Here is a 17,600-nt window from a genome sequence, read left to right on the forward strand (position 1 = left end):
TTATAAAACATCAGATATTACTAAACAGTCATGTTAAAAAGATATCCATGAGTTAACACCTAAACCACATTTCAATGTACCCCTATCTCTCCTTACCACCAGTTTGATTTCCTCTTTTGGTGCCAATCGCTCGAGCAGTTCACATGCTAGTTGGTAGCACAAAATGCTGGACTGACAAAGGTTGCACTCAACCGCTCTTTCATCTTTCTGGCAGGAATGTGAGCCTCCCCAGGGTGCTTGGAATACATTGTTTATAATGGAAATGATGTCCTTGGACAATCCATGGTCAAGACCCAGGACTATACCATCATCTTGTAATTCCATCTGTTAGCATTGAGATAGAAATTTAAAGAAAGACTTAATTACTTCTGTTTTGGTCTTGGATTCAATGTTTCTATATATTTCAATTTTATTGTTTTTCATGACGGCTTGGAGTAACTTTATACTAATATGCATTTGCATTGTATTACAAATATAAAATGATACAGCAACCTGAATTAACGACAAAGTTAAAATGCTTGTCCTTAGAAACAATAACATGCCCAGCTGTAAATAGAGCACAGAATAATCTATGACCTGAAATGACACATATGGCATACCAGGAAAAGAAGCAACAAAATCATTACCTGTTTCAATATCAAATCAAACATCAGGATAAAGCAAGCTAAGTTCATATCATCGTCATCACAGTCAAAGTCAATGGCTCTTCCTGCAGAGCCAAAATTCTTAAAACAACTTTGGAATGGACTGCGCACTGGGCTACGGTATGGACTACGAAAGGGGCTAGGAAATGGACTAAGAGTAACGTGTTGGCCTCTGCGTCCAGGATCTGATACAACACTAACCTGGGGGGGTGAAATATATTCATTAGGATAATGATGCAAAGAAAAAGTCACAGTATAAAATATACATATGATTTGGAATTGAATTATTAAGCAACCAGCTCAAGTGAATTTATACTAGACACATGCCAAGTTAAACATAAATATTTCAAAGCCATAAGAGCTATAATCATAACATATCATAGACTATCATTAATACAAATTTCAGTTGGACTGAAATTTGAACCCACATGTTCCTGTTATGTGAATTAGACCAATCACCAGATGCAGAATTCTAAGTTATTTTTCTTTTTCCTAGGGATATGATATTCCTCTATTTTTATCCCAGTTCCCCTGCTCTCCTTAGGTCACATCACATCAGCTCCCAAGGGGTGGATAACCAGCTGCTAAGTTCGGGAAATGCTACTCTGTGTCAGCTGCTAAAAGGCACGCTTGAATGTCTCAAGCATGATTCCTCCTCTAAAACTCCTTCCTTGTGGAGAGACACCTGACTTTTAATGCCACCCCTCGCAGTGGAGATAATCGTCAGTGGCATCAAACCTATATCCTGCCACTGGCATACAGCATGCTGCTTTAGCAATCAAAGCTTAAACTTTCAGCAGCCATTGTGTCCAAGCAAAATTACTTTGTTGTCAGATTTTCAATCGTCCCAAAATTTAAACTGGTATCCATGACAACAGCACATATTTCAACCTGTATATTGTACAATTAAGATTTAGACTAAACCTGCCAGAAAATGTCCATGTGATAATTTTCCCCTAAGATTTTTTAATTTTTACATTAATGAACGACTAGTATAATTCTTCAAAGTTAAGAAATTTACTGCAGAAACTTTGAGTTCTAACAAATGGAGGTGGGCTGGGGAGTGGGGGGGATTGACTAACAAGGCAACTTGGATCACTGTCCATTCATGTCTGTGTTTGAACCTAACTCATAGAATGTGATTCTCAACCAGGACAGGATTTCAGATGAAATGAGGATTTACAATCTAAATTTTTCATAAGCAGTTTCAATGTCAAAAGTTGGAAGCAATGTACGGCCACAGTTCAAAGCTGGACATGAAGTGTACAACATTTATGATTCAAGCCAAATATAGACTTCTGCAAGTTAGTGGAGGCTCCTCTATGCTTCATTTGTTAACTTGTTCATGTCAAATTCTGTGTGTTGTTTTAATAAAATCATAACATATTGCAAGTATTAAGGATTAAGAACTTTGGTAAAATAGGCATTTGACGCATTTATCATTGAGTTAAAAATAGCTCACAGAAGCATTTCAGCCACTGTCAATCAAGATCCCACTATTAACCAGACACCAAATTTCAGGTGCTAAAATTTAACTAAACTAGCAGGGAAGTTGGTGGCAAAATTGAAGTCTAAGCGAAATGTGTTTAGAGCATTCCATCTGTGCAGGAAGGAAGGGAAGGAATTAACTGAGCCATCCAAGCACAAATGCTTAACTCCTGTTTGACATTATGAAACATTAGAAGCAGCAAATGAAATGATTGCAAACTCTGTCTAGTTAATGGAAACAGACATAAGCGAAACTTACCCTTCGAGCAGTCAGATTTCCTGGCTGCTCATTGGCTCTTGCTTTTCTCTGATTGGCCAATTCCTTGACAGAGTTCACGCCATCAGAAAACATACTGATCAATAGCTGTAGAGGAACTATTATATCCAGTTCTGATAACACCTAACCAAAAAATAGGGCAAAGTTACATTTATTAGACAGCAGGATATTAAAAATGTGAACACTTGCAAAACATTTATTATTTGAAAAAAAAAACAAATTTGACAGCCTCTCAATGTACTTTGATTCTCAAATAGTTTATTAAATTGTTTCATATCTGATGGTAGCAGTCAGATCTTCAAACAATTGATAAAAAGGGGAAAGGAAACATCATTTTTTGTAGTGTTTAATTTGAAAAATAATTAATAGTAATTCATAGGAACTATATATTTTTTAAACTTGCACTGTGGTTGCACAACAGATGACTTTTTTGCATAGATAAATACACTTATTTTCTAACACATTGGAACCTTAGGAATCTTCCAATGTATTAAAGTTATTAAATAACTTTGAGGTGTTAATAAGCAAAATTACCTGATCATCACCATAACACTCTCAGGTGTATTGTCATCTCTGATAATAACAATCTGGTTTGCAAATAAATGGAGCATTTAAGCTAAATTTATATCATTTGTGCTTTTGCTTTGCACAAATGCTAAAGAATTGAAGTCTAAACCTAGAGCTCCAGGGAGTCTCACTTGACACCAGAACAGACCTTGATTCTGGATTTATGCTGCAGTTTTAGCAAAGCCACTGCTACAGTTATAAGCTATGGCGAGTTTTAGGGTCAGGTCAGATTGTTTGCCTGTAAGGGATTCTCGGACCTCTTCAATGCAGAAGTTTTTATTTTGGTTGTACACATCCATACATGCACACACAAGCATGCAAATGTATGAAAATAGTAGTGATGTTTATTAGGGAACAATTGTAGAGACATGGCAACACTCAATGGTTGGTGCTGTCTTTAGCAATGCTGGAATAGAAGTAGCTTTTACTGCAGAAGTGTGGAATTATGACAATTTACATCACCAGCACTATTCAAACAGAATTAAATATAGATGTGATATTGATACTAAGTTTTCAAATTAAACCTCATTTATAAGGAATAGACACTTACATGAAGCCAAAGTAAAGCTTGTTCCTGTACAGAAGCAGGGTAGCCAGTGAATCTACAGCTAATAAAACCAAACATCTCGTCCAAGGAAAATGGCAATGGGCAAAGTTCAATATCAAACATTTTGCTGAAATAAGAGTAATGTTAACATTATCTACCAACCAGAACAATAACATAAATACTAATAAAATATAACTAGACACATCAATAATAGAATACTATCACATATCAATTTTGTTTTATCATTTATTTTATTATGAATATTAAAGGAGAAAGTGCCTGTAGTAAAAAAAAGTAATTTCATTATAAAGCACTTGTTCCATGAAGTCCTCCCCAGGTTAAGTTTTCTTAACATCCACAACTCCAAGTGGACTGGCAATGCTCAAAACTCAATGTACTCAGAAGATGTAAACAAGTGAATTTATCAGGCAGACAGGAGATTGACCATATTATCACTTCTAGATGTTGTTTGTAGAATTTTCTAATGTGGTGTAAGAACGTAAGAACATAAAGAAATAGGACCAGGAGTAAGCCATACAGTCCGGTGAGCCTGCTCCGCCATTTAATATGATCATGGCTGATTTTGAGCTTCAACTCCACTTTCCCACCCGTTCCCCAATATCCCTCGATTCCTTAAGAGACTAAAAATATGTCTATCCCAGCCATAAATATATTGAACAATGCAACATCCACTACCCTCTGGGGTACAGAATTCCAAAGATTCACAACCCTTTGAATGAAGAACATCATCCCCTAATCCTGAGACTGTCCTCCCATGCTTTAGATTCTCCAACCAGTGGAAACAACCTTTCAGTGTCTACCCTGTCAAACCCCTTCAGAATCTTGTAAGTTTCAATGAGAAAATTCCAGTGAATATAGGTCCAATTTACTGAACCTTGTATCATAGGCCAACTCTCTCATCCCAGGGACCAATCTAGTGAGCCTTTGCTGTATAGAGTCCAATGCAAGTATATCCTTCCTTAAATACAGTGACCAAAATTGCACACACCAGGCAGAATTTAATCATGCTGGCATGACTCCTGGTGACAGCCCAAAAAGGCAAGGGAATCCCTACCTCGGCCTTTTGTAGTACCCCACCTCCCCCTCACCCCGGCACGATTCACAGCACTCAGGCACTTAAGTTCCCAGTGGCGGAATTCCTGTCCCTTTAAGGAGCTGCTGGCCAATCAGAGGGTCGGCAGCTCCTTTATTGCAAGAGGCAGCGGTGGCCACTGCTGGTACTACGCAAGGCTTGGAAGCAGGCCCAGTGCTGGAGCCCGGGATCAGGGGTAGTGAGGTAGGGTCATCAGGGCCAGTCCGGCAGGCGCCAGTGGAGGGGGCAGGGTGGGTGGGTTACGAGGGCAGAGGGAGGGTGTTACCGCATGGGTGGCCATTGCCACCAGGGGCCCTCTGTGGGCCACAGATTGCCAAAGGCGGAGGGCGCCCCCACACCCCCTAACCAAGCCCACAGGGAGGTCACCCTCATTTTACTGGGGGACCTCCCCGCGTGGCGGTGGCCCCCTGTCGCTGGTCTAATTCCAGTGGTGGTGGGAAAAGTCCCTTAAGTGGCGACCAATTGACCACTTAAGGACCCTCAATTGGCCTCTGGGCAGGAAGGCCGTCTTTAACCTTTCCCGCCCCGACTTAATTGTGGTGTGACGGGAAGGCGACTGGCCCTCCGCCCCCGCATCCTGTCGCAATTCTATGGAATCCCCCCCTCCTAGCCCTTCTCCAGAGGGCACATTAAATGCAGCCCAGTGGTTGTGGTCTCACCAAAGCCCTGTACAACTGTAGCAAGACTTCTTTATTCTTGTTCTCTAATCCCCTTGCAATAAAGGTCATCTTGTTGCCCACTCATTTAACCTGTCTGTATCTCTTTGAAGTCTCTCTGTGACCACCTTACAACTTGCATTTCCATCTACCTTTGTATCATCAACAAACCTAGGTACATTACTCTCTGTCTCTTCATCTAAGTCATTAATATAGATTGTAAATAGCTGAGGCTCTAGCACCGATACTCCACTAGTCAAAGCCTGCCAACTTGAAAATGCCCGATATATGTCCACTCTCTGCTTCCTGTCTGTTAACCAATCTACTAACCACGTTAATATACTACCCCCAACTCCATGGTTATTGATCTTTTATGTGACACCTTAACGAATGTCTTTTGGAAATCTAAGTATACTACATCTACTGGTTCCCCTTTATCTACCCTACTAGTTACATCCTCAAAAAAACACTAATAAATTTGTCAAACACGATTTTTCTTTTGTAAAACCATGTTGACTTTGCCTGATCATACTATGATTTTCTAAGTGTATTGTTAAGACTTCCATAATAATAGATTCCAGCACTTTCCTACAGTGTATCTGCTATCTGGCCTGTAGCTCCCCATTTTCTCTTTCCCTCCTTTCTTGAATAGCAGTAATATATTTGCTAACTTCCAATCTGCTGGGACTGTTTCAGAATCCAAGAAATTTTGGAAAATCATAGCCAGCACATCTACTATCACTGCAACTATCTCTTTTAGAACCCTAGGATGTAGGCCATCAGGTCCTGGGGATTTGTCAGATTTGTTAGAAAAATTATTCTGGTATTTTGTTATTTCTACAACAATAATTGTAAATTTATCCCTTTAGTTTTATTGCCACATGCATGTTAGAAAAGTTATTATCTCAAGCACTATATTAAGAAAAAATGATAAGGAAATGAAACAGTGGGCAACCAACTTTGCACATACCTTAAAACCTCCTTAAATTCTTTTAATTGGTTATCCGGCACCTCAGTTCGGATAGATTCCAACCATTCTGGCATAATGCACTCCCAAACAGCCTGATTTATAACATTGTATGGAATGAGGCACAGGATTCGATTCAAGCCTTCTTTCAGCTGTGTCACAGTACTGCAGCGCTTGTCCCAATACCCACCGACCTGAAAACACACAGTCCAACAATACAACAACTTGCATTTATATAGCACCTTTCACACAGAGAAACATCCTAAAGTGCTTCACAGAAGCATAATCAGACAAAAACTGACACCAAGCCAAAGAAGGAGACATTAGGAAACTAAAAGTTTTGTCAGAGAGGTGGGTTTTGGTCAAAGGAAGAGAGGGAGGTTCAGAGACAGAGGTTTAGGGAGGAAACTCCAGAGCATAGGGCATACACGGCTGAACACATGGGTGCCAAGGTGAGACAAAAGGAATGGGAAGAATACAGGAAAGGGAACTGAATGGATGGTCACAATCTTTGTGACAAAGAAGTCCATGAGCTCCTCACACTTATTCAAGGCGACGTTGGAGGGGGAAGGTTAGAAAGGATTAAAGAGATGGTTGGTGGTGGAGAAAAGAAGCATGCTTCAAAACTGCTACCACAGCAATTGATAACAGAATTAGTAAATGAATATTAGGAAGTAGTTATTTACTAGTTATTGTGTGTGCATCTTCCGAGACTTCTCAGTGTTTAGGATCATGCAAATCTCATCTGTGGAAAGTATCCAACCAGACTTGAATCCTGAAGGTTGGAAGATTGCTAAGATATTCTGGGATAAAAACAAGAAATGCTGGAAATACTCAGCAGGTTTGGCAGCATCTGTGGAGACAGAAGCAGAGTTAACGTTTCAGGTCTGTGACCTTTCATCAGAACTGCTCTATGTATATGGCAGCAGCTCTGATGAAAGGTCACTGACCTGAAACGTTAACTTTGCTTCGCTCTCCACTGATGCTGCCAGATCTGCTGAGTATTTCCAGCATTTCTTGTTTTTATTTCAGATTTCCAGCATCTGCAGTAGTTTGTTTTTATTATAAGATATTCTGGGATGTTAGTCAATTACTTCTTAAGAATTTCTAGAGCTTTCCCTCAGTAGATTAAAGAATTTGAGTACAGTCAATGATAACAACAGGAACAATGTGCATTTTGCAGTCAGAGTTCAGAGACTAGATGGTTGGTTGGTGGCTAGGATCTAGGGCTTAAATAGCTGGTTTGTAGGCAGAGCTCAGGGCCTGAACATTTGATTGGCAGTCAGATTTTGGGCCTGGCTGGAAGCAGAGGAGCCAGGCAGAAGGACAGGGTTAGTTTAAGACAGTGGAAGATGAACAGCAAGTTTAATTTGTTCACAAATCCTGGATGCCAAGCAGATTAAAGCGTTTTATATATTTTACTATGTCCAAATGAATGTTATGGAATAAGTTTTGATGAATTAGAATACTGCCTTTTCCCTTCTGTGACATGGGCTCAAGCACCAATAACAAGCTGAAAGCTCCTATTTCACACTCTTCAATGACTGTTAAGGGTTCTATCTACAACGTCATATATGAATTAATTTTGGACATCTTCACTGCAGCTCTCAGTGCATGCACACATACAATAGAAACCTTGTAATTTTGGCACTAGCTGAAAAATCTTCTGATAAACAGTTATAGCCAAAACACTAATCTACCTTTCTCTCTCATGTGCTGTGCATTTCTGATCATTTCTGTTTTATTTTGATAAATCAATTGTTTTGCTCACTGTGGTCATGTTACAGAGTGATAATAACACATTATCAGGGAGATTTTAACATGGATCAGTCTGTGGGATTGGGTGCGAGTGCGGAGTTAAATAGGAAAGAATTCTGAGTGTGTGTCAGGCTCCAACCCATCAACTTCCAGGTCTTACCAAGGACTTGGGGACATGGGGCAGGCAGCCAACTCACTCCCAGGAGGCAGGCTGGCATCTGTTAATGAGGCTGGAAGCCTCTGATTTAACCTGTTTTGCAGGTTCTACAGCGGGCAGTCAGTTTTCCCAGGCCTTGGGGATGCAGCAGCTGAAACAAGGCAAGGATAGATTCAGGGAGAAGTAGACAGGATGCACTGCAGACATGGTACAGAGGGAATGGATGTTTATGCCAATGGGTGAAGCTCCAACACCACTCAAGAAGCTTGACGTTATCCAGGACAAAGTAGTCCGCTTGTTTGGCACTTCACCCATTGGCATAAACATCCATTCCCTCTGTACCATGTCTGCAGTGCATCCTGTCTACTTCTCCCTGAATCTATCCAGGCAAGTGGAGAGTATATTATCATATTCCTGATTTATGCATTGCACGTTGAAAAGCTCTGGGGAGTCAGGAGGTAAGCCACTACCCACAGAATACCCAAAATCTGACCTGCTGAGGTTGCCATGGCATTTAGGTGATATTTAGGTGGCTGGTTCATAACGTTTCTCATCAAATGTGACCCCTAGGATGTTGAAGGTTGGGGGAGACCATCATTGGCAATGCCAGTGAATGTTAAGGGGAAAATAAGGCTATGCACTCTAGATCGTCATTGCCTGACACTCATATGGCATGAGTATTAATTGCCACTCATCAGCCCAAGTTTGGATGTTGTCCAGTTCTTGCGGCATGCGGCCACGGACTATTTCATTACCTGAGGAATTGTAAATGGAGCTGAACAATTCTGACCTTAAGATGTAAGATAGTGTTGGCCAGTTAGATTTGTCCTGTTTTTTGTAGATGGGACATACCGGGGAATTTTCAGGTTAAAATAAAAAAACTTACTCTTGCAAACTCCATAGGTTTGGGAAGAAGACACATGACCATTACGTCAAATCGAACATCACAAACTGTCTTCAACCATTTGGTGACAAACTGAGGCTTGAGCTTTTCCACCAGGCTCCCCACTTCATCATCAAGCATGTACGCAGTGGAATGAAACCACTGAAACATCATGCTGACCAACCTGGCTAAACTTTCTGTAGGTGTGTTTTCACTTGGAGTGCAAAGACTGACCTGCACAGAAAAAGAAGTAAACACAGAAGTTTTACATGAATAATTTATGTGACGTACTGGGGCAAATTTTCATCTTCACTGCATGAGTGGCAAGCTGGTGAGCACATCGCTTGCCTACTGTAGAACTTGCCCAATTTTTATTCCATTGTTTTCCATAGAATACCATCCACGCACTGAGACAAGAAGTTGCTCCAAAGTAACACTTCAATGGTAAACATCGTATACTAGATGATCATGGGAATGACCAAAAAACTGGGTTATACAATGTCAAAGTTTGTCACATACACGACTTACAATGTTGTACAGTGTTTAGCTGCAATATTGGGACGTGTTAGTGGGTGAGGGGTCAAAGCTATCTTACTCACTCATACTGCTCAGAGGAGGGAAAACAAAGTTCTCTACCTGGATTCCTCTGCTCACTGGCCTTTAATGTTACTGACATTAGTTCATACAGAGTTCTCTAACAGATCAGTTGCACAGTGGCTGCAGTATAATACTTCTCTCCCGTGATCTTGTTGCCAATAATAAGCTAATTTCTGTGAAATCAATCAGCATGTATGTCTGGCAGTAGTATGGTGCAAGTAATCACACTGTAATAGTGACAAGCATTCAAAGTAGGATAATAATCTCGGGATTAAGATTGCTGCACTTCAGAAAAACTCATGGCATTATCTTAATTTCTAAATAACGATCATCTTTTAATTCACATGCAAGCATTCATTATCTTCCATGCACTAAGTTTGTTTCAATATATACATATAAATGTCACATTAAAATCATCATTTTATTTACTTACCAAAACCCAGATTCCAAACTGGCTCAATAGACGTTGATCATTTTTATCATCATCCTTGTTATCATAATCCATATTGTCCAATGAAGGTTGGGATAAGGAGAGGCCCATTTGTCTTCTTCGATTTAATTCAAACTCCCGCTGCTCTGCATGATATTCAGCTTCCTTTAGCAAACTAAAGTAAAAACAAGTAAAGATGCAACTGCTAAAAAAATTCTCATTTTGAGAATAATAATTCAATCATATCTAAATTAGCACCAATTCTTAAAAAAACAAAGTCCTCTCTACAATTTTGTTCTGATCCCAACTGTCCCAATCATTCATTCCCTTAGTTGTACAACCAAACTTTAAATCATTAGACTCCTTCAACATGTTGCCACTAAAAGGCCAATTTCCCAGCTCTAGGGCGTTTATTTTTTCGGAGATCTGACAAAATAAGTTTCTGATCCTAGCCAGTCAACTGGAGGCACAGAGCAGGCCTTTGGCATTTTCTAATAGAGGCTAAAAAACACCTAAAATATATGTCACTAAAATATATGTAATCAAAAAATGTAAATTAGATTTCTGAAACATTGGTGGTATAATTTGTAAATTGAAACTATGACTGCCTAGTTACATATTATTACACTAGAAACTGCCTGAAACTCCTGTAATTACGTATTTCTAAGAAATGTAAGAATGTATTACACTTTCTCAGCTGTTACAAAAGTGCCTCTGTTTTGTTAAATATATTTTTTGAGGAATCATAGAGTTAAACAGCACAGAAACAGGCCCTTCGGCCCATCATGTCTGTGCCGGCCATCAAGCACCTATCTATTATAATCCCATTTTCCAGCACTTGGCCCGTAGCCTTGTATGCTGTGGCGTTTCAAGTGCTCATCTAAATACTTCTTAAATGTTGTGAGGGTTCCCGCCTCTACCACCCCTTCAGGTAGTGTGTTCCAGATTCCAACCACCCTCTGGGTGAAATTTCTTTTCCTCAAATTCCTTCTAAACCTCCTGCCCTTTACCTTAAATCTATGCCCCCTGGATATTGACACCTCTGCTAAGGGAAAAAGTTTCTTCTTATCTATCCTATCAATGCCCTTCATAATTTTGTATACCTCAGTCAGGTCCCCCCTTCTCTGCTTTAAGGAAAACAGCAATCTTTTTGAAAGATTGAAAGAAATGTTAAACTTGAAAACACAATCCCTGGAAATGTTTTTAAAAGGGGCACTGAGTGGTTTTGTGAGGAAAACAAGCCTTTCTGGGAAACCACTTGACTTTCAGCAACAACAAGAAGCCTTTCAGGGAAACCACCTGACTTCCAGCTCAATAAACAATAGAGAACCTTGGAATAAAAACAAAAAGCGCTGGAAAATACTCAGCAGGTCTGGCAGCATCTGTGATGAGAGATACAAAGTTAATGTTTCAGGTCAGTGACCTTTCATCAGAACTTTGGACACTTGGAGAAGTTGTTTACAAAGAAGTGACAGGTCAAGATTAATGGAGGTCAAGAGATTGACCTCCTGTTGTCGGTTTTGCTTTTGAATTGTTTTGAGTTGGGGTTGAACTGTATAAAAAGGGACCAAACTTCGAAGGAGAGAAGAGAATTCCAAGGAGAGAGAGAAGACTACAACCCAGCTCAGCTTTCCAGCACCTCTCTAAAAGACCCTGAGAAGTCCATTGTGTCAACCCATCTCGTCTCCTGTCTTTGAAGAAAGGCCTGCTGAATTAATTCTCAATGCCACCCGAAAACTGTTCTAAAAGATCCCAGTGACCCTACGTATTCTCGTTGGAAACTGTTGGAGAAAACTTGCCAAGGGAGCAAAACCCCAGCTCAGTCTGTTCCAGCTCTTTGAAAAAGCCTGCCAGTTTTCCATCTCTTGTGAAGCTAAGAAGCAAGTGTGAGAAACTGCCTAAAACTCCTGTTACTGCATTTTCCCTGGAAAGTCTGCCTAAACTGATCTTCAATATCACCTGGCAAGAACTGTTCTAGGAAGATCCCAGTAACATGTACATATTTGGGATGCCAACCCACAAAGAATTTCTGAAATCTTTTTATATCTTATCTTTTTTCTTCAAGAATTAGCAAGTATTTTGGCCAACATATTCTCTTGTTGCTTTTTTTTGTACTAGAGCTCTAAAGAGTAAATCTTTTCTTTTTGGTTAACCGGTGTGTGTGTATGTGTGTATATGAAGGGCTAAGGTAAAAAGGAACTTTTATATTTCTATCTGTGTGTTTATGCTTTGCTTCATTACTGGTTAAGACTTGTCTTACAATAAACTGATAATTTTGTTGTTTATTAAAGAAACCTGGTTTGTGTGTTTTATTTTGGAATAAAAATAGAGTCGATGATTGACCGCATCAAGTGGGAAGAAATGTAAATATATGTTGTGACCTGTGGAGAAGTGGCATTAGAATAAACAGTGCACTCCTCCAGCCTCGGTCGGAACAAATGCAAATGTACATTGTAAAAATAACCTGGAATGGCAAGAGTATTGAAGCACCCCATATACTGTATTGAAAGAAACTGATCTTTTTTGCACTTTCTGAAATGTCCAATTTGAATTGTTTTGTAATGTATTTTTACAAATGTTATGAATGAAGCATATTTTTGGGGGAAAAAGTCTGATACTGAACAGCAAAACTGTAACTTTTAAAACGGATTCATTATAATGCATGGAATACTTTTCCTACAGGAGTTAAGCCTATTAATATAGAGCCATGGTTAACTACTACACATGTGGCACAGTCTATAACAACCATTACAATATATCTTCAGAAAGATCTATTTTTAATTATTAATATTACTGATTACCTGACTACTGATTCCACAGTGCAGACTAGTTCCTCTGCACCACACTCTCTGGTGTTCATAGGAGGGGGTGAAGTCTGGTAAAGGTGAGTCTCTGCTGCAGCACCAATCTCGCTGCTATGGTGGTTGTAGTGACACCTTTTGCAGTAGCGCACTGGCCTGTTTCCATGACGACCACAGCATCCTGCTGAGAAGCAGGTAACAATGGCTCTCCTAACGTGTGAGCTACAGTTCTTATGAGGAGCAAAACCTTCATATTAATTAAACAAGACGCAAGTTCTAATCTTTATCACTAGAAAACATTGTTTAGGCTGTTGCCAAGTGCTAAACTTCCAAACAACCCCATGATGCAGATCATGTTAGAGTGATCAATAACTTGGGATGAACTCTGATATTTTCTTTGCTGTTGATGAAACACCATGGACCACCTTAACAAAATTAATATCTGCTTGTAATTTTTAATTGGCTTTTGATGTTAGTTATACTTTAGAAATTTCCAAGCAGCCCACTCAGATACTGGCCAGATGGCAATACTACCAACAGTCCAGCCAAGTTAGAAAATGCTGGAAACACTCAGTAGGTCCAGCAGCATCTGTGGAGAGAGAAAAATAGTTAACATTTCAGGACTATGGTCATCAAACTGAAATGTTAGCTTTGTTTCTCTCTTCACAGACAGTGCCTGACCTACTGAGTGTTTCCAGCATTTTCCGTTTTTATTTCAGATTTCCAGCACCCGCGGTATTTTGCCTTTGTGATGAGTCAGATTTGTTTCCAGTTCCGCCACCTAATTTTCCTCACCTAGAGGATGAGGGATCCTAGATTTGGAACCAACCTATAAATTATCACATCTTCACAGCCCAGTCCCTCAACTAAAAAGTTGGATCAATAGAAAATTAAAGTCTTGGTGAGGTCAATTTAAAACCATCTACAACTAAAAATCTAAATTCTAAAAGCAAGTGGAAGTGTATTTTCGAGTGACCTTCTCCCTTCATCTTGTTAAGGTAAACAAAATGTTGCAGGATATTTCAAGTCAACTGCAAGTTCCCTCCCCATTTCACCTAATGAAAAGTAACTGCCATACTGGTCAACAAGCAACAATTCCATTGAGGAGAGTCCTGATCAGCATTTCTTCAGGAGCTGAATGGAGATCACCAGGTGACCATGAGGCACCCAACATAGGAATCTCAGTGAACAGCTAAGATCTGGTGTGTACTCCTAAATTACATCAGCTGACCAGATTGTTACTGGATGTGTGGCTTTAGAACAAAACATCTAATCAATCCATTTTTTTGTTTGTTTAAACAAAATACTTGTCCTCACTTTTTGAACACCAAATCAAACACATGGATGAAATTCTTTCCAACTGTGAACTGAATTCATGTTAAACTGCAGGAAACAAATAACCAATTCATTACCTTACAGGAGATATTGGACAGTGGACCACAACACTGCTGACCCATCCCTGTTTATAGAAGCTGCTATATTGTCACACCTGTATTCTCTAGTTATTGCTCCTTACTTAATAATGTCAAATCACTTAAGATATTTAGAAACATTTAGTTAGAAACTGATATTAATTATTGATCACATATCTGGAGTAAAACGACACAAGTTATCTGAGAGAAGTAAAGCAGTGAAAAAAAGTTAATAGATTATGACTTAAAGGAGGAAAGATTTCCTTTACAGTATTTGCAACAAATAGAAAAAAAACTACAATTTTATTACAAATTTATTACAAATAATAAGCACCCTTATTACCACCCTTCCACCTCCTCTCTTCCCCCCACCATCCTGTAGAAATGGAAAGCATCTACTCAGTACAACAGAATTAAATAAAACTTTTCTCTCTTGATAAAAACAATGAACACATCTCCTGGCAGCACAGGTTTATCAATGTGTCATATGGAAGAGTGAGAGGCACCATTATTCATTGCTGCAATTCCTCCTACTGGAAGGTTCCCTACTTAGGGCAGTGGCTCAGTATTTCCCCACAGGGAGGGAAGGAAACCTGGAGGGCAAGTCAAATTGTAGCATTCTCATGCAGCTCCTATTAGTCAGTTACATAACAGTACTGATTTTTTTTTTTAAAGATGGCGTAACAATTCGGTGAACTGCGTTGGCTGCATCAAGGGAAGGTTTTTAATAAATTGACGCCATTGGTGGTTGCTGGGAACACCGAAAGATTACAGTGCCAGCAAGCAACACATTTTCCACATTGCAGCTGCCCTATGGTGCAGGTCGGCAGGGCAGTAAGTGGGGGGGAGGGGGAGTGGTTAATAAATATGTAGCCCAGAAATAAAAGGAATAGAAACATTAATATAAAGGAATATTTCCAAATTGCATTTTATAGTCATTATAAACTATACAAAAGAAAATGCAATTAAATGAACTTTGGAAATAACTGTAGCACATTAAAAATTTAAAGAAACAATCAAGAACCATGATTATATATAATTATTTATTTAGATAAAAGCAAAATACTGCGGATGCTGGAAATCTGAAACAAAAACAAGAAATGCTGGAATCACTCAGCAGGTCTGGCAGCATCTGTGGAAAGAGAAGCAGAGTTAACATTTCGGGTCAGTGACCCTTCTTCGGAACTGACAAATATTAGAAATGTCACAGATTATAAGCAAGTGAGGTGGGGGTGGGGCAAGAGATAACAAAGGAGAAGGTGCAGATTGGAACAGGCCACATAGCTGACCAAAAGGTCACGGAGCAAAGGCAAACAATATGTTAATGGTGTGTTGAAAGACAAAGCATTAGTACAGATTAGGTGTGAATACACTGAATATTGAACAGCAGCAAGTGCAAACCTGAAAAAAAACCTGAAAAAAACAGTGGGTAAGCAAACTGAACAAACTAAGATGAAATGAAATAAATGCAAAAAAAGATTGTAAAAAATGTAAAAAAGAATGTAAAAAAAAAGGAAGAAAAAATAACTAAAAATGAAAGTAAAATGGGGGGCTGTCATGCTCTGAAATTATTGAACTCAATGTTCAGTCCGGCAGGCTGTAGTGTGCCTAATCGGTAGATGAGATGCTGTTCCTCGAGCTTGCGTTGATGTTCACTGGAACACTGCAGCAATCCCAGGACAGAGATGTGAGCATGAGAGCAGGGGGGAGTGTTGAAATGGCAAGCAACCGGAAGCTCAGGGTGCTGCTTGCGGACTGAGCGGAGATGTTCCGCAAAGCGGTCACCCAGTCTGCGCTTGGTCTCCCCAATGTAGAGGAGACCACACTGTGAGCAGCGAATACAGTATACTACATTGAAAGAAGTACAAGTAAATCGCTGCTTCACCTGAAAGGAGTGTTTGGGGCCTGGGATAGTGAGGAGAGAGGAGGTAAATGGGCAGGTATTACACCTCCTGCGATTGCAGGGGAAGGTGCCCTGGGACGTGGAAGAGGTGGTGGGGGTAATGGAGGAGTGGACCAGGGTGTCGCGGAGGGAACGATCCCGTCGGAATGCTGACAGGGGAAGGGAGGGGAAGGTGCGACTGGTAGTGGCATCACGCTGGAGGTGGCGAAAATGGCGGAGGATGATCCTTTGGATATGGAGGCTGGTGGGATGAAAAGTGAGGACAAGGGGAACCCTGTCACGGTTCTGGGAGGGAGGGGAAGGGGTGAGGGTAGAGGTGCGGGGAATGGGTCGGACACGGTTGAGGGCCCTGTCAACCACAGTGGGGGGAATCCTCGGTTGAGGAAAAAGGAGGTCATATCAGAAGCACCGTCATGGAAGGTAGCATCATCAGAGCAGATGCATTGGAGACGGAGAAACTGGGAGAATGTTTATTTAGATAGTTTGCTGATCCTCTGTCAAATCTCCATGATGACATGGCAGTGTTGCGACGTTAAGCAAGTGCGTGCAAAAGAGACCGCAAGTTCTCACATGATACCGAGATTATATAGTGAGGCATAAAATCCATTATTTGTGACTATTCTGTACACAAACACAATGGATATGCAAATACTAAAAACAATCAGGACAATACTTCAAAGGAAAAAGCCTGTGGTAGACAGACACATCTCATGGGTGTTTCTCTTAAAGACACAATAGTACTAAGTGCATCTCTTTGATGTTGAAAAACATGAAGGGGGAGCAACTGAAACAAATTCTGTCATAGTGGCTAATGGAGCCAATCATTCTGATGGGTTTCTAAATGTATTCATAATGATTAAATCACAAAGATCTCAGTAAAAAGCATAACTGACTCATCTTTGGACTTTATAACAATAATGTTACTTTAGAAAATTAGACAATGTCATCTCCTTAAAATTCTAGTTATTGGGTACATTCTAAATTAAATTTAAAATTATGCTTTCATGACATAAGATTATTTCATTTTGTTTTTCTCTCGAGTATTTACTCCAATACCATATTTCAAAAGCTTTTAGCAAAATATGCCAATGGAAACTGCTTTTTGAAAGAGAAGATTGTAATTTACATTACTGACACATTTTTAAAAATGAAAAAACAGCACTGGAAAGCTTTTTTAGTTGGGGACCAGTTAATCTAAAATCAAGTAGTCTTTGCATTGCAATTACCACTTTTTTTTTAAACCAATAACACACATTTCTGTAGAACTGGGGATTTTTCTATGATTCTTTCTTGTTTGTCATATATGGTATTTATTCATCCTTTTTCCGAATCTAATTAACCTCTCAAAGAGATTGTCGCAATTTAACTAAATTTCAATAAATTAATGCTACATAAAAAG

At 39.7% G+C, this 17,600-nt stretch overlaps 1 protein-coding gene across 1 annotated transcript in view; it reads right to left on the minus strand.

Annotated features, from left to right (window-relative positions):
* Window positions 1-17,600, minus strand: part of LOC137373447 (protein unc-79 homolog) — a 197,256-nt gene that overhangs the window by 131,623 nt on the left and 48,033 nt on the right. The window contains 8 exon segments of the mRNA XM_068038269.1: window positions 97-324; window positions 627-845; window positions 2,392-2,532; window positions 3,527-3,650; window positions 6,264-6,454; window positions 9,062-9,292; window positions 10,089-10,260; window positions 12,887-13,116. Coding sequence (XP_067894370.1) covers window positions 97-324; window positions 627-845; window positions 2,392-2,532; window positions 3,527-3,650; window positions 6,264-6,454; window positions 9,062-9,292; window positions 10,089-10,260; window positions 12,887-13,116 — 1,536 coding nt within the window.

This window comes from Heterodontus francisci, chromosome 9 (assembly GCF_036365525.1).
Source record: "Heterodontus francisci isolate sHetFra1 chromosome 9, sHetFra1.hap1, whole genome shotgun sequence".
In the NCBI taxonomy this organism is placed as follows: domain Eukaryota; kingdom Metazoa; phylum Chordata; class Chondrichthyes; order Heterodontiformes; family Heterodontidae; genus Heterodontus; species Heterodontus francisci.